The sequence below is a fragment of the Melanostigma gelatinosum genome, assembly GCF_949748355.1.
Source record: "Melanostigma gelatinosum genome assembly, chromosome: 7".
Lineage (NCBI taxonomy): Eukaryota > Metazoa > Chordata > Actinopteri > Perciformes > Zoarcidae > Melanostigma > Melanostigma gelatinosum.
The window spans coordinates 17463381-17481662 of NC_136640.1; the positions used below are offsets into that span (position 1 = coordinate 17463381).

At 45.5% G+C, this 18282-nt stretch overlaps 1 protein-coding gene across 1 annotated transcript in view; it reads right to left on the reverse strand.

Moving 5' to 3' along the window:
- The window catches only part of robo2 (roundabout, axon guidance receptor, homolog 2), a gene marked incomplete at its 5' end in the record, with an annotated part of 151589 nt that overhangs the window by 51483 nt on the left and 81824 nt on the right, over window positions 1–18282 (reverse strand). Inside the window, 3 exons of the mRNA XM_079272037.1 lie at window positions 3583–3721; window positions 4020–4140; window positions 4411–4568. Coding sequence (XP_079128163.1) covers window positions 3583–3721; window positions 4020–4140; window positions 4411–4568 — 418 coding nt within the window. The remainder of the gene's footprint in view (window positions 1–3582; window positions 3722–4019; window positions 4141–4410; window positions 4569–18282) is intronic.

Genomic DNA, 18282 nt, shown 5'->3' on the forward strand with positions numbered 1-18282 from the left:
GGGGGGGGGGGGAGATGTGGGCCACACACTGAGCCGGTAGCCAGTGGGAGATAACACACAGTGCCCGAGTCTTTTCACTGGGATTCATAGACTACGTCAAAAACTCTTCTATTTGGAGAGAGAGAGCTCTCTAGTGCTCCTCTGGTAGCAGCTATGGTGTGCTCTCCCCAAGATTCGGCAGAGAAGCTTGACAGACTGGTATTAATATGATACTGATGTTTTCACAATCTTACAAATAAGGAATTGTCCTGTTTACGCATAACATCGGTGATGTAAATGTAGCCACATCATGCACGGACATTGTAGTCCATGCACTAGATGAGTTACAGCTCTATCAGAGCTCTCATAGGGTTTTCAGACACATGCTACAATCCAGCTGCTTGACGACACATGCCAAAGATTTCCCCCTGGGAAGACACACTACTCTGCCATCTAAATCTAATCTTGTAAAAACGATGTGCCCCATTCAACCCAAATCCATTTCTCCAGGGGAGGTTGTGTGATTTTAATCTTGCATGAGCTGGTCAGTGATTTTAAACCTGCCCCCAGTGCATGTATGCTTTCCCCAATTAACTATTGTTTTTAGTTATTGGTCCTCTAATAATTTAAGTCCCCTCCTCAGAGACATCTTGTATTTTAAATATCCAGTAGCTCAGCACACAGTTTAAATTCTGTGGGACAATGGAAAAAGTAGAATTCTTTTTATTTTCAGATCTAATGGCAAAACACAGTCCTATTTGGGGGCCCAGATAATGAGGGGAAAAAAAGAAAAGCCATTATGAGAGTACGATACCACAATCGCAACAAATGGGCTGATCTAATTTCAGCTACAGGTAATTATTCTGTCTTGGCTACTCTGCCTTCATCGAATTCTATGTGTAGTGGACTTCATGTATTTAACACCATCACCTCACAGACTCCTCTCTACCTCCGTCTTAATGGAAATGTGTAATGGGAATTCAGAAAGAGCCCTTTCGTAATACTTTGAACAATAACAATGTAAAAAAAACATCTCTGTCTCTTAAAACCAGATCCTGTAATTTGGCATTAGACGGAACAAATACGATTTAAGGTGAAGCACTCATTAATTGGGCTGTGCTACAATTAAGCGTGCAAACAGAGACATGAACGACACAGTGCTTTAAGTAAACAACTTAACTTCAACATTTTCTCACTTAGATTAAGGTCAAGAGTTGATTGAAATGTCTAAATTCCCATTCATAATAAATGCACCTGTAGTAATGATGCACCTGTTGTTGCTTGACATTTCTAGCTATTTACTCTGACATGTGGCAGACTCTGACAATTAAAAGGTTTCACAGGGACATTTCTCAGAATTTTGCATTGTAACAGAAACAGAAAACTATTGAATTGAACTTTTTATTACACTGCAGTACAAAAGCCTGTTGACTAGTGCCCTAGAGTAGATAAGCTTGTTAGGTGATTTTAATCTGGTTTTTACAAACACAGTAAAACACCCACACAGAGGAAAACAACAGCATTATTGTCTTTGTCCTCTCATTGAAACTATTCTTTTGCTGTCTCTATCTCGTCCTCTATCCCCCAGAGACTGAAGCCGGTGCCATCCTGGTGTGCTTTATGTCTGTGTGCCAGTGTGTGCATGTGTTTGCCTTGGAGGCTGCTGGAGCCACTGAGCATATTAAAGACCTGTTTACTCAGCTGAGGCTCTATTTCGCTTCCCAGTACACAACCTGTGTAAAGGGACCAGCGAAGACCAGCAAAGACAAGTTAAAACAGTTTGATGGTTAAGAGGGAGCGGTCCAACTAAATGTCTCTTTTTACAGCTTACCATAATAATAATGACAGTGTGACCTTTTCGGATGAAATGCAAACAGAGACCCGCTCTTCCCTTTGGACATCGGAGAGCTTGATCTTTAGTCGTCTTTTATCCCGACGGCGAAGACCGCTGCTGATACAGCTACAGACGCCCACAGTGTAATGGCACAACGGCCGTGTGCTACAGTAGCTCTTTTATTTCTTCTTCTTCTTCCGAGCACTTGCCAGTTATCAAACTGGAAACTATTCTTGCGTGGGATTTGAAACAATTCCTCTGTCAGTCAGAGAGAAGCCCTGTTTGATGTTTATTCATTGAGGATACGCAGTGGAGAAAGCAGGAACAAGTTTGTCACTTAACTTCATGTGAGTTTTCTTTTTGGCAAGCCACAAAGGCAGCAGAAAATGCCAGATTTAGAATGTCGCAGTCTTCATGCTCGCTTTCTGCATCAAAGCAAAACTGGAGAATTAAACGTAGCGAGGAAAACAAAACACCTCACATTGTAATTAGAAACATTTTGAGATTTATCGCTTATTAATTTCAGCAGCGTTGCTTTTTTCCCATTTTCAGTTATTTTTTCCGTATCCAAATAAGGACAAACTTCAAAGGGAAGCGACAGTTAGGCACATGACACTCATCCTACTCCGTTACAGATCTGTTAATTAGTGTACAAAATGAGCTCGCCTCCACAGCCAACTCCCTCTCAGAGACATGAGTGAAATACTTCTATGTGTTTGCCTTGGCACAGCGCTCGTGTTCAACTGCCCAGTGAACCAAATCCTTATCAGACACAAACAACCCGCCCACGCTCAGCTCTGCAGCTAGCCTTGAGTGATGTCAGGTCCACTGAGTGTATGTTTTATGAGGTGATCCAAGCAGTGCGTGACTTGGCTGGGGACAGAAGGCTGGTATCTTTGAAGTCCACTCCTGACAACGACACCGCTATTGACTTTAAGTCCAGTGACTCACGGTGGAGCAACCGGCCAACGCACGGGACCCGGAAAGAAGAGTATCACTTCAGTGTATCATCAGTGGCTTTTTACAGGAAGTGAGACAGACTGCAGCTGGCAACTGTGCTCTCGGTAAATTACAGACTTGTACTCCTCTGTCTTTCATCAGTTTCTGTTTTTTTTGCAACTGTGAGTGCACGTGTCCTGTCAGCGAGGGTATAGAGACTGAATGAGGTTACATGTGTACAGGAGGGAGTGATGATCTTCTCGGTGTCTCAGGCTTCTGTGCCAAGATTTCACCTGCACAGCTGCACCTGTACACATACACTCGAGGGCCACATCAGCTCTTTGTATCTCCTGTCATTCTATCTGTCTCTGTCTGCTTTGCAATGTGCCATTGTTTTTTTCTGCTCCTCTAGATGTCTACCTTTCAGCCTACCTGCCCACTTAGCTGTCACTCAGTTTTAATTGTCAGTGTCTGTTTGTCTTCGTGCAGACCCCTGCCTTGACACGAGACACAGTCTTCCCCTGTCATGGCTGTGGGAGCTGTCTTCTGGGGCACCCAAGGGCGGAGTCATTTTATCCTCAATGTGTAACGTGCGTTGTGTGCAGCCTCATAGAGCTATTTAATGGCCCCTGGCAGCCAGGCCAGGTGAGAGCTGGCAGTGTGACTTATCAGTAGTTTGTCAGCCAGACTGACATCAGTGCCTCCACAGCACCTTTGCATTAAGTGCAGCCTGTCACATCAGTGCTACACACACACACACTCAGTTTTAAGAAACCTCTCTCTCTTAAAATAAAGCATTTCCTTGAGAATATTCTTGTAGATGTACATACCTCCCACGGGGAACATCAATGTCGTCTTTCCTCCAGCGTACGTTTGGCTGAGGGTCTCCTTGTACTTGGCAGCGGAACTCCACCGTCTCCTCCTCCAGGACAACCTGATTGATGGGCCTCCGGAGGAAGGTTGGTCGCTCTGCAGGATGGGCACAGAGGATAGAAAGAGATAAATGTTTAATGTAATACCGTGGGTTTATGTCAGTGTGTGAATATAAAGTGCATGCATTTGTCAACTCACTTTGTTTTCACTCGTAAAAATCTGTTTACATCAGGCATTCTGATCATTACCCTTGTGATCATCTGTGATCTCTTCCACAATCATTATATGGACAATATGAAGTATACAGTAACTGGGAATATACAGGGACAAATATGAAAGTCACATCATTGAGGAGAAACAACAGTTTCCGGAGAACTGGAGGAGTAAAGCTCACCAAACACTGTGACTTGTGCCGTCTCGCTGTCCCTCTCTCCGACCATGTTGGTACCCACGCAGATGTACATGGCAGCATCGTTCTTTCTTGTGTTGGAGATCATTAGCTTTCCTCCTCGAATCTATTGGGAAAAAAGTAAATACAGACATATAAAACATTTAGGTTTTTGTTCTACTGTCTTCAAATTCACTCCCATTATTCTCTCCCCTATGCACTGAAGCAACAAAGGAACGATCCTTTACTTGCCTCCAACACACCAAAACACTGTCAAATGTGTTCAATGGCAGACCATTCCAGAACCAAGAGCTTTTTTTTACCTTAAGTGCCCAGGGACTAAGAATAAAATAACAAATTGAGTCCAGGTATTAAAACAGATGGTAAAAGTACTCACGGTGATCCTGTCATCCTTGTCGTCAATTCGCACTTTGTCTTTCTTCCAGTAGATGGTGGGTTCAGGATGGCCTCTGGGAGGAACACACTCAAGGATGGCTGGCTCGCCTGCTGCCACCACCACGTCTGTCGGGTTCTGTCTGAAGTCATCTCGCAGCACTGAGGAAGAAAAAAAAGAAAAAGGAAATGGTTCAGGAGGAGTGCGGTTGTGTAGCATGACACTGAATTAAATGTTAAAGTCCACCATTTTTAAACTGTCTTCATATGTATTAAGTTGTTTGCACAACACAGCGTGAATGTATGCTGCTTTCATTGTGGTCATTTAAATGGGATGTGCAGCTTCATCTGACAAGGCAAGCACAAGTGAAAGATAATTGGAGCTAATGGAGGTCCCTGTGGAGGTAGCACAACAAACAGAAACAGAATGCCCTGAAGCCTGGTGTCACTCACATGTGAGAGCTCACAGGGGTGCAACCCTGCTTCACTTTGCTAGCCTGTACACACACACACACACACACACACAAATCAGATACGTGCTAATGCACAAAAAGAAAAGACAGAGGGTGGTCCGATGAACAACTGTGGCCTTGTATCCAACAACCCCCCCAGGTAGACCTTTTCATCACAGAGATAGCCTCTCACTCAGCATAGTGTTCAGCAAAACACACAACACCAGCTCTTTATCAAACAAGGAGAGCTGCTGTCACACACAAACACACTAAACTGCCAGGATACAACTTCCATACCAATGAGTAAACAACATAATACCTAATGTAGTAAAGAGGGACAAACTGGGGGTCACGCTGGCTCTCTCCTGCTGTGTGTACTCAGACAGATCTCTCTCCATTTGATCTACAATAAATCTAATCTGTGGAGTAGCACTTTAGGAATTTCAGCTTCAGCAGCGTCCACATGATTCCTCTGAAGGATAAAAGGACTGAGCGTATGGGGGGGGGGGGTGTTTGAAGATACTTGAGGAGGGCTAAATTAAGGGCAGCGCCACAGGTCCTTATGTAAATTACACGTAGCACTGGGGACAATGGTGGGGAGGGCCAGGATTATAAGAGCGGATAACTGGTCCCTGCGCTCCAGGCCTCTCTCATCCTTTCATTCAATCGCTTCACCCTCTCTACAGAAAGCCGCACAGCCATTGTCTTCTTATTTATTTATTTAGACCACGGGGAGGCAGGGCGGAGGAAGAGAGGATGCTTTCAACCCAATTATCCAGGGGATGCACTGGGGTACAGAGTGGGACTTTTGTGTGACATGAATTCAAATGAAACCTTTACACAGGGGTAATCGGGGAGAATACAGAAGCGGCAGAGATTTTCTCTCTCTAATGCAAGGCTGTCCTATAAGAGCTATACGGTAATTAGCCAGATCCAGCGTGGCGGACCTGGGCATAACCGGCACCACCAGTGGGCTCTGTATTTGCATTAAAAACCCTTTAAAGTCCTGCAGTGTAAAATCATCGTCAGGTTTGGACCATACACAGCCTGTTGTTTCCAAGATGGAGTTGGATTTAATTGCTCCTTTCCATTCATTGCTGATAGCACCCATGGGATTTTGTCAGAATCAATTTCCTTTGAAACGGAACAGTGACAAAAGAAAAACACGTTAGGTGCATCATTAAGGCGCGTGTGCCATGCAGTCTAATCTGATCTGAAACTGCACGGTACGTCACAGTAAATGCGTCCCTACCCGGCAATCTAAATAAATACACAAAATGTGCAAACAGAAAAAAAAGGGAGCTATCCACACGATCCAGCAAATAAAATACAAAACACACACACACACACACACACACACACACACACACACACACACACACACACACACTTGTTGGGATTAAACACTGGGTTGCAAACAGCTACAAGCAAGCAAACACATGACACACCACTGGTGAAGGGATTATGCCCTGTGTGTTGGTTCGGGGCTTGCTAATACCAAGACAACACTCTGAACATATATTTACTAAGTGAATGATGGGAGGGGCCAACCCAAATACACTTTAGTACACTATCTAATCCTAACACAAGGCCATCAAGGGCAACCTCCTACGGTTAAAGTAAACACACACACACACATTAAATATTCATTCCCCCTTGCTTCATTACAGTATGAGCATGTATCTCTAGTTGCCTGCAGACACATCCGTGGGCTGAACCGCCCTTTGTCCGGGATCATGAGGCAAGTGAATGCTTTTATCTTAGAATCACAACATGGCTGTTTCCTCTGTTAATCTATGTGCGGTACATCTGATATGTGTGTATCATCAAGTGGGTCTGGCGTATTTGCTGTCAGAAAGTGAACTCCGGCTCCAACTCTGAGGCCCTGTAGGCATTCAGACCCGAATCATCCGACAGACGTAAGGTAATTGCCTTTCTATCCCCCTGAAACACTCAGCTCTTCTTCCACTGAAAACATCTCACCTCCCATGGAGTTTCAGCGGGCCCCAAACTCTGCCGTTTACTTGCTCATTAATATGTATATATTTCTACATTTACACCCCTCTGTTGGCAATTGCTACATCTGTCAATCCGGCTGCAGGCTAAAAAGAACCCATATCTGAATAATATGAATCTGCCTTTGCCTCTCGTACTTTATTTATTTGTCATTTAAATATCAGAGGAGTGGGCTGAATGAATGAAGGAGCATCAGGCAGGGGGCAAAGCATGGTGAATTTGCAGCTCTTTCAGCTGGCACTGGTTCAACACCTTGAAGTTATGGGGAAGGGAGTCAGCTTGCAATGTGCAACCGTGAAACAGCCAAGGGGTTGAGAGTGGAGGTCTTTGCCAAAATAGAAACACAAAGGGAGACACCCACACAGTTACTTTGTAAACCAGGTCGTCCTACATTGGCAGGGGGGGCCGATGCCAGCAACCATTAGGGAGGTCCGCCTGTGTGCGTGTGTTTTCTGACCTAAGATAGACTCTACACACAAAAAAAACTCCTACTGATGCAGATACATGACAGCACACACACCCAGCATCATAGCACAGAGGTGGCAGGGCAAGGACAGGTGAGGAGAGATATTTTGTACAGTGCACCCTTTTCTCCCACCCAAGACATTACTCACTGGAGGGTGACACCGCTTGTCGGCAAGATTAGTGGGGAGCCTTGACTGGAGCGTCCAGCCTGCATCCTGAGATAAGTGCTGACAAATGCATTCACCTACAGGAGCGTACCAAGCTTTGGTTGACAAAGGTTGCGCTCACGCCACAACACCACAGACTGATGTCCTCCGTTTTGACATTCACATCACTTTGATAGACATTCACTGCACAAAAAACGTATACAGAAACCCGACAAACTGTGAAATGTTTCTTAAAAGCTGCAGGGCTTGGTATCTTTTTGTAATACTGCAAATGCGGATGTTTGTGTGGTTGTTATTACATTCCCCTCCCTATTTACTGCCGCGAAAGACCCTCCGTGCTTTCACAGATATACTCCTGGGTCAGGGGCTAAGAAACACAGAGAGAGATTACAACAGCTAGAAGCCCGGGGCCATACCCCGGCACCCAGGACCACCACCTTCTACCCACACTCTGATTAGAAAATAAACCATGCGCACACACACACACACACACACACACGCAACCTCGGAGAGCTGTAGAGAGGTTGCTCCGAGCTATAATATCATTTCGTTCGAGTGCTTTTTTTGCGCTTCATCCGGCAGAGTGCTATTACAATACCGCCATTTTCAATTCCACCCTTAGAGAAAAGAGACAATATATATGTCACTTGACAAAACATACCAAATCCACTCTATGTGCTGTCAATGGTGTTTTGTATTACTGTTGACGCTGAAGGCAGGAGAAGGATAATGCCACACTATATATTACTGAACTGTGAAAGGAGATGCGCCCCATTTGTCTGGATGCAAGCTTCTCCGGGTCTGAATCGCTGATTTGCCCTCCCACCGGCCAGCGCTAACCTTTGCCCCCCCCATCCAGATGCAGAAATTACCCCCTCAGCAGGCAGGCAAGCAGCAGGTTCACACATATCCCAGATATTCCTCCACTGAGGGGTTGCAGGTCAGACCAGAGAAACAGCTGCACAAATATGGCTGGCTGGCGGTACTGACTCTCATCATTAGCACAACTCATCACCATCTCTCTCTGTCTGTCTTATTCTCTCATAACACCATCAGAGGTCATTCTCTGTCTTTCCTTTTCTTCCATCTTCTCAGTTCATTTTCTCCCCCCCGATCCCACAGCGTTGTCCAACGCGTTGCTTCCTGCCCCCTCCACTCGCTTTCACGTGCCTGTCAGGGCTTTCTCTGCACAGACTGCAGATGAGGTTTTTGCAGATCAAGCCATATACATGCACACCTAATCATTCCCCACAGACCATGGCCAAGCCCGATATGATCTCCACCACCATTCTCCCTATCTGCAAATCCTGAGCCAAGGGATTGTAAATAACACCGTCACTTTCACAGATAAGATGCAGGAAATATGGAAAAGAGTGAAGGTAAAGAGAATCATATGGTCGGCGGCGATACCATAGTGGGGGGAAATGGCAGGTGGCGATACCGTATGAAATGTGCAACTTTAATAGAGCCCTGGATGGAAGAAAAGAGACAGAGCGCGTGTGCTCTGGCGAGAACGCTGAGAGAAAAGAGGCGAGGCATAACACAACGCAACAGGGGAAGAGGAGAGGGTGCCTGATCAAGGTCAGACCAGAGAGGTGGTGAGGAGTACAAAGGTGCTGAATGAAGGGGGCTGACTGTAAACGAATGGAGTGCATTCCATCAAACGCATACCACATATTGTGCCTTCACCTCTGAAGAGGAGACAAGCCTTTACAAACATCCTTATTTAAGCAGCAGCCCTGTTCAAAGCTTGTTTTTTTTTCAAGCAGCACCTCTAATTTGGCCTAACAAGCCTCTGGGCAGCACAATAATGACAGTGAGACCACAGTGGGCGGTTCTTCTGGCCGATCCAGGAAAAATGTGAGGTGTCGCTCCTTAGAAACAATATAATTAACTCTTCATGAACCTCTTTCCTTCAACAATACCAACACAGACATACATACACATTATCTCTCTAACACACACACACACACACACACACACACACACACACACACACACACACACACAATTCAATTTAGCCTAATCCATGCTTTATGGTAATGTATAGCTCATTAAAATGTTAGTTAAAAACTCATTAAAATTCACTTGAAGAAGTAATGGCTTCATTTCAGTAATATGCTGAAAAGCAAAGAAAAAGACAAGGACAAGGAGAAGAAAGAGAGCAGAGAGCGACAGCTTTCTAATCACTTAATTGTCTCCAAAACGGATACATTAGCATAATAAATAACGATGTGCTGTATCCTCCATTCTATCTCCCCCCCCCCCCCTTCTCATAGCACTGTAATTAACCGCAACAATTAAAGATGCATTTTGCCCCAAAAATGATTTTGGTGGCCACTCCACTTTTCATTCTGTTGTCTTGTTTATGGTCATGAATGTGTTTGCGGGGCTTGGCAGAGGCAGACAGTGCGACGAAACTGGAGCTGGCTGATACTGACGAACAATGTGCCCATGGGTCTTTGTGCCTGCTCTGATAAGGCATGATGTTGTGCTGATGCGTGTGCTCGGTCCAGAATGGACGCTTTACAGCCGGAAGGGGGAGTAAGATGTGAAGGGAGGAGAAGAAGGGGAGGGGGGGGGGGGGGGGGGTTGTAGATGAGAGTGGGATTGATTTCCTGCCAATTCCAGCACAGAAACAGCACAGACAGGGGGTAGTGAGGCATCATGATGGAGCAGGTGGGTCTGCTTCCTGCGTCGGGTAAAGGAGGAGCGGGGAGGAAGTAAAGTGAGAGAAAGAAGAGGAGAGGAAGAAGTGCACTCAGGCAGACAAGCAAATGTCTCCTGTTAATGTCTTCTCTCTTAGTCTCCTATTGCATCAGTGCCATCTAAACATGACGGATAATATGGTATGCGAGCTGCTGGGCTTTTGTGAGTGGGAGTGTAATAGTGGCTGAGTAGGCATATTGAGAGTTGAACAGTGAACCATATTTTGGGACATCTGAACATACAGACAGCAGCTGGAAAAGCTGCTCACGCTACGTCTTGTAGGATGTAGGATCTTGTGGATTGTCTATCTGTGGACGGATTTTGTCACAGCAATAGGGTCGCAAATGAGCAAGATGCAGCAACGACAATGTACAGGTGTGTACTTGAGATCAAAATGATATCCCCATACAGTGTGTATTATGTCCAGGGGAACCCACAGGTCTTGGAAAATGAAAGACATGCAAGTCTTCATTTTTTACCTTCTGTACAAATGAATACAAAATACCAACCGTCCATCTGTCATCTTAATCACCTCCTACACCGCCTCAAATAGTGTCTCAATATGTCATTATGGGGGGAAACCTCTGGCCAACCCGGTAGTCGTAGTGTGTCGATTCCGACCCACAGTCCTTTGCTGCGGGTCATCTCCTCTCTCTAGTCCTCTCTCATCCCCCTTTTCTGTCATTCTCCAGCTGCACTAATAAAGCCAATAAAAAGCCCGAAAGAACCATCTAAAAATAAAATAAAAAATCTCATTATTTTCCATCCTCACCATGTATAACACCCCCCCCCCCCCACACACAGTTCCCTCATGTAACTGTCCAAGTGTAACAGATGTCAAAAGTCCAGCTGTGACACACTGTCGCACTAGAGGAGTTACTCTGAAAATAGGTAATTACCTAGATCTGAAATACAATTAGAAAATACTGTTTGTTTGACTATGTGTGTCTTCAGCATATTGGTGTGAGCTGTGGCCTAATGACATTGAGGTAGCAACCTTCCACAGGGAAAGATAATCCCCAGGATGCTGCTGAACTGTGTCCAGGCTGGGAGAGCAGGGCTGGAATCCCTCAGAGACTGCACAGAGCACACACACACACACACACACACACACACACACACACACACACACACACACACACACAGACAGAAGCTAAGTCGTCAATCTGGTGTGGCACACTTACACCGGCATCTCTGGTGAAAATGAAACTCCTGCAGTCAAGTTCTGCAGTCCACTGCGAATCTTCATGTCATCTTCAATAGCTTCCCCCTCTTTGTCTTTATGCAAGCCTATTTGCTGCAGCTCCTTCTGTGTGTCTTTTTTTATTGTTTTGGTCTATAATTGGATTGGCAGTAACGGTGAGCAGAGAGCCGTTAAGATCTTGTAAAAGGCGTCACTCTGCTGTGGCGGCCCTGTTTTAATTAAGCTCTCGGCTGGAGTTGAGCAGCTTTTATCTCGCTCGGTGTGATGAGCCCACAGTGTCGTGCAGGACAGACAGGAAGAGGAAAGTGTTCACAACAGCTGTACTTAGCCCAGTTTCCTGGACGCAGCCTCCCTCCCTAGACACCAATATACACGCCTGGACCAAGAAGATACTGGGAGACGACATCAAATTTCGTTTGTGAGTTTGTGCGTTTGTGAGCCATTACATGAGCCGTCACTGTGTCTCCTTGTGCTCATTGTGACAGAGCCCCACCCATCAGCACTGTGCAGTCATGTGTGGCTTGGTGCAGATGCAGAGCCAGCCCCACAACATGGCAGCATCAAATGGTAAATGGACTGTACTTGTCCTGTCTTTGTACTTGTATCGCGCTTTTCTCGTCTTCCGACCACTCAAAGCGCTTTAACGCTACATGTCATCATTCGCTCATTTACACCCAGTCATACACTGATGGCAGCGGCTACCATGCAAGGTGCCACCTGCCCATCAGGACTATCTAATCATTCATACCCATTCATTTTCCACAGGTTAGGTGTCTTGCCCAAGGACACATCGACATGGACTAGCAGAGCTGGGGATCGAACCGCCGACCCTCCTCCGATTGAAGGACGACCCAGCTCTAATGGGCATAAACAAGACTCTAAACGGACACAACACTGCTGTAAATTCAAAACTAATCCTACTTTACAGCTGCCTATGTGCGCGTGTGTGTGTGTGAATCTGAATGTCAGGCTGAAGCTGTAGGCAGTGCTGTACGTGGCATAATGATTAGAGAGATGTTCATCACAGTCCTTGCCTGTTCCCCCCTCCTCAATCCTCCTAATGGCCTCCTCAGATCACCTTTCCTTCAATCAATACCGCCTGAAAGGAAGAATCCCACACCGAAGGACACTTTGTTCGCCACTGTAGATCACAGGCGACACCTTTTCCATACCGGGAATCATCCGCTGGTTCTGGATCAGAACCTCACAGAAGACTTTGAAACCAATGCTGATATCCATCAAATGTAAAGGTCTGGCCATTTCCTCGGTGGGTGGTTCGGGCGGGGGTTGATACAGTGAATATTTGTGAGCAGAGGAAGGCTGAGGTCTGTCAGTGTGACGAACAGAAACCAGGCAGCAGATGAGGCGGGGTGTTAAATCACATGCAGCCCAGATGCAGAGACATTCAAAGAGATTTATTGATCACTTTATAGACCTCCACTGTTGAGGAGGAGCAAAAATTGTACTGGTTACGGAGATGACCTTTACAACAGCCTCAAACATGGCTCGGGATTCTTTTCCTCCCCGTCTCCATCACCCAGTGTGTATACGTGTGAGCTGTTTATGATTGAGGACGAAGCAATTCCCCATTTAGTCAGAGTGTGCGTCTGAAAAACCCCCCCTCTGAACAACCAGCACCACTATCACCCTGAAGATGTGCCGTATACTTTACGTGTGTCTGCTGGAGCTTGATTGAATGCTGCACATAACATCTAAATACTTGGAATACCTTTGTAGCAGTGCTGCTGCCTGCTCAGCAAATGACTGCTACATTAGGCCCACCTCAGTAGCACACGCTCAGACACACACACATTTACAATTTAAAGTTTTCTGTGCTGCAGAGTATGCCCGTTTGCATGGAAAGCAGTTGCCCCGGCACACGGCAGAGAAACGCACCAACAGCACTAATAACGCAGTGATCAATCTATGCTGCACTGAAACATCAGGAGTCCATGGCTCGGATGAAAACTAATTAAACCCTAGGAGACAACAAACATGGATGCACAGATGGAAGATTTACCTTATAGCTGTTGGCATGCGGAACACTTGAGTATGTGTGCTGAAGTGCTGTGACATTAAACTATCTAAGCAGAGCGTTTAAATGCTTCGTCGGAGCTATACATGCTCTGGCGCCATTCCGTGCGCATGACAGTCCGGTTGCTTCTCATAATTTCACAATCCAATTCGTGTTAACTGCATTACAGAGGAGTAATTGGGTTAGTTCCATCTGTAATCAGCTTACCGCCTCGGTGCAGCTGGATATACCTGAACACCAGGCTTATGTAACCTGCGTGCTAATGAGGGGAATTGCATTCATTTCAGGCCATGGAGTAAAAACCCGGGCTACTCGCTCAGGTAATCTGGGCTGCTGGAACCGTCAGTCTGTATGTAACAACCCCGGTGGGTGTGTGTGTGTGTGTGTGTGCGCGCGCGCGCATGTGTCTGTGTGTGCGAGTCAATCCGTGCTCATACTATCATGCAAATGGAAAAAAACTATCTGAAACACACCACTGGCTGCCATGCTCAGGATCTGTGCAGAGTGCTGTGTCTAAACCATGACTGCTCTGCCCTCCTTTTTTTTAATTCTCCATTTCTTTCCTCCTGCTTTATCCCATTCCCCCTTAAATCGTACAAGGCATCACATCACACATGCAGATTGTGTTGTTTTCATACTGTGTTGCTGCTACAAACGTGTCCAACACATCTCTGTAGGCTGAGGTTAATCATTTAGGCAAAGGAACAAAGTTAATGAGGCAACTTCTAATCCGAGGCTATTTGGAGTTCTGTCAACAGTATTGACTGCACTGCAGATGGGATAAGATATCGTTGGAGGGCACCGGTGACCTACATAGCAAGGACAAGACAGTGGCTCAACAGCAGCACAGCACAGTGATCCCACAGCTCTCCAGGGCACCGATTCTGCAGCAAAGACCCATCGCTAAAAAGACACTCTGTCTGTGTGTGTGTGTGTGTGTGTATGTGTGTGTGCAAGCATTTCCACCTCCACCCACGCAGTGTCCTTTATCTTTACAGTCGCCATCTTTTATATCACCCAGTAGAAGAATCTAGTGTGCGACCAGCTTCATACTGCTATTACCACTAGCTGCTGTGCAACACTCAATCAATACTGATTTCACCTGGCAATTAGCTAATAATTCAAAGAGCCAGAACTACTGAGCCAGAACTCCTGAGGATAGACAGTGTGGGGGGGGGGGGGGGGGGGGGGGGGGATAGCTGTGGTCTAACACATGTCTGCTGTGAATGATGCTCATGTGAGAAGATAAAACCAAGTGTGTTTCAACCACACAGAACATTAAGGGACATTACGGACATTACGGGACATTTGCTGATAACAGGCTTTATTACTCTACTATGATTAGGATGCAGACAAACGTGATGTAGACCCGAGGTGGTCATTGGGAATCTATAATTGAGGAAAGCTTTATTTTTAAGAATTCCCAATATTAGTATTGATTACTAAGTACCGATACTTATTCCATTGCCAATAAGACATTTGGTACAAATTACAAAGAAAATAGGGACACTGTAACTGATTCAATTGATTACCAGTATTCAACATATATGGACATTTAAGTTTACAATAATAAATGAACAATTAACTAATATAGACTTGGATTCATAGTCGTGATTTCCCTGTAATTACATATTTCTTCCTAAGAAATTACAGACACATCAGATAGATCATCACCAGAATGCCTTATTTACTTCATTTTAAAACAAACAATACATAGTTTGAATCAGAAACCATGTCTACTACTCCGAAGGGTAATACCTTTCACAGTAGACGTAGCCTTTGAACCGTCCTTAAATCAGTTAAATTCTGAAGACAACTCCATCTAAGGCTTGGATCAAAGGTGACTATCTTGCCATTTAAGACACAAGGCTCTTTTCTTTTGTCTGATTCATTCCAGGTCCTTGAAAGGTCACCGTGATACACTGACATTTGAAATCGGCATGTCTAACCCCAGAAAGCTTTGTGGTTGGGGAGCCATTGGGAGGGACTGCAGTTGGGGTGGACATTTAGTGCGGCTGCATACAACACGTGAGCTGTTTTTCTTGCCTCTGCTGGAATCCCCAATTGCACACAGTCACTACACTCCCCGATCAGTGGGGGTGGTTGACACACATATCTATGATACAGGCACACGCATACAGACCCTAAACACACACACACACTGATGCTATAAACCCTATGTATGTCTGAACACAGAAACAACCAGACACACTGTCCCCTGGGTAATGAGAGCGCATTGTGAGACTGTGGTTGCTGTACAACCCAATTAGCGTGTGTGGTTTTATCAGTTCTCTCAGTTAGAGCCACACATACAGATAACAGCTTCCACAAGATTAGGTTTTGCATGCCCGGTGATCTGCCCCCTGCTGGACGCAGACAGCCAAACAGTTAGATGTTGAGAATTACATATGAGGGGATGCGTTACCGTGATCATGCATTCTGGGTTAATGTGTTCTCCATAGGAGGCTTCATCAAGATAAATGAGTGTAAAATCTCTGCGTGTCTGTTTCGGCAAAAGGCTAATTCATTACACTATACATGAAAACAGAGGCAAAGCCTTCCCTAATCATCGACAAGCCACTACGCACCAGGAACCACATGTTGTACGTGTCTGTATTTCAACATACATGCATTTAGATCTCTGGTGATGCAAGGAAACCGCCTCCCTCTGTCTCCATCGCGAGTAATTAAACAAAGATTATGTCTTGTTTCCGCTTTCTGCTCGGCACGTCTCAGAGCTGGATTGCTTGCTTTGAAATGACTGTAGCAGAAGAATGAAGCGGCGGCTGACACGGCATCACAACACCAGCCTTATGCCTGTTTTCAAACACCTCCATCTCCCACAGCCACATTAAAAGAGCAGAACAGAGTGGTGGCAGTCGCAGTCGCTGCGCTGCGCTGTGCTGTGCAAGCCTCTGCTACACCGCAGCCGTCAAAAGAGCTACTTCTGCATTCGTGTGCGCATCACTCTGGGCTCGCTACTTCTGCATTCGTGTGCGCATCACTCTGGGCTCTTTGATGGCACAGATCACTGCCAAGATGCTGAGGATCTCACCAGACATACTGTAAGGCTGGAAAATATTGTAAAAAAAAAACATGTAGGATTCTGCATTGTGTGGGAGTGCACATAGAGAAGGCGTGTCCTGGACAATTTAATTACCGGTAGTATAGACTAGCTAATTATTTTCAAATGGCATTAGCATTATTGAATATCAAATGTCATTTCAGTGACTTTTCTCCCAATATTATCGACTTCACTGACGGCAGAGATGGCCCTGCTCAATAGGAGTCAGGAGCTAAGTAGCGATCCAGCCAAGAGACAGAGGAAGAGACAAAGAGGGGCAAACAGAGAAACAGAGTGAAGTGTGTTTTCACCATCTTTCATTATTCAGCCTCAAGCCATGAATAACTGAATAACTGAATCCATGATAGCAGGGATGGAGGGGCTGTATTTTCAGAAAGCATGTCTGAATGTGGGGGAAGCGTAACAAGCCACAGGAAAGGATCCTCCTCCACCAAAAGAGGTCTTTAAATGAAGAGCTAGGAGCTCCACTCATGCATGACTGCCTCCTCTACGTCCATTTCAGCATGGACCTGTGCGGCCCGACCCTTTTAACTGGATGCGCTCGGGAATAAATAAACAATGATGCTGAAAATGTCTGCTACTTCTAAGAAGTGAATTGGATTTTGGTCAACGGGAGAACCATTATCCGTTATCATAGCTACTATTAAGAGTATAAAGGTGACAAGTGAGCATTCTGCCGAAGACAGGGACCCCTGAACTCACCATGCCTCGGTGACAACCAGCACTTAGCATTCTCCACGGGAGTTGAGACCTCTCCAGGTAATTGTTGCATGTTTTACATCAACACGACCCTGCAGCACTGTGCTACCGACGAAACAAACAAGGCCTGCAAACGCCCTTGCTCGGCTAAAAACCTATCATTAACACAGATAATCCATGGCCACTCTTCAATAGAGCACTCGCATGATTGAAGTCGGTAAACTCATTTGTGTGAGAAAAAAAAAGCAGTTTAAAATTGCCTTTTCCCATTCATCTGCTGATTACCATAATCACTTCATGGCTGACAATACTTTGTAAATGTGCGTGCTATTAATTCCAGCAATTATGGGAGCTAAATGCCCAAATGGACTGCGAGTGTGTGGACGGACCCATCGATCGAGCTGATAAAGCACAAACAAACCCAATCTTACGCTCGCCACTGTCGAGTGACCCTCCCGCTTCGCTTCATCGTTATCCTCTGTGAGTTTTGGCCAAGCAATTGAGGAGAACTTTGCTTGCGTTTCTACTCTACATGCCGAAAATGAGTCCCAGACCAATTGATAGAGGTCGTTTTACTGTGAAAATGGAGTTCACAGTGAATGCCTTCTTGAAATGCAATGGCTGCTCTACTCTACACCACTCCAGCATCCGCCTCTGGACAGTGCCTCAAGCTGTAGATCACTCTCCTGTGAGCCCTCACTGCACTGTCAGACCAGCAAACCCCGCCTTCATTAATAGCAGCCACTCATGTCTGACTTAAATTAACGTACAGGCTATCAATTATCTTGGGGAAGGCCAGGCCTAGTGTACTCAAGGGGAATGGAGAGAAGCATCCAGAATGGACTCTGGACAGTGGAGACAGATGATACTGCATCATTACGCCTTTCTTATTTTATTTTCTGCTTTATTTTCCACTCATTATCGAACATGTTCACCTGTTTTCATTACTCTCGACCTTCATTTTGACAGAATGCATTCCTCAGCCTTACTTTGAATCCCTCAAAACAGAGACGCAGGCACATGGTTACCACATACAAAAGCAGT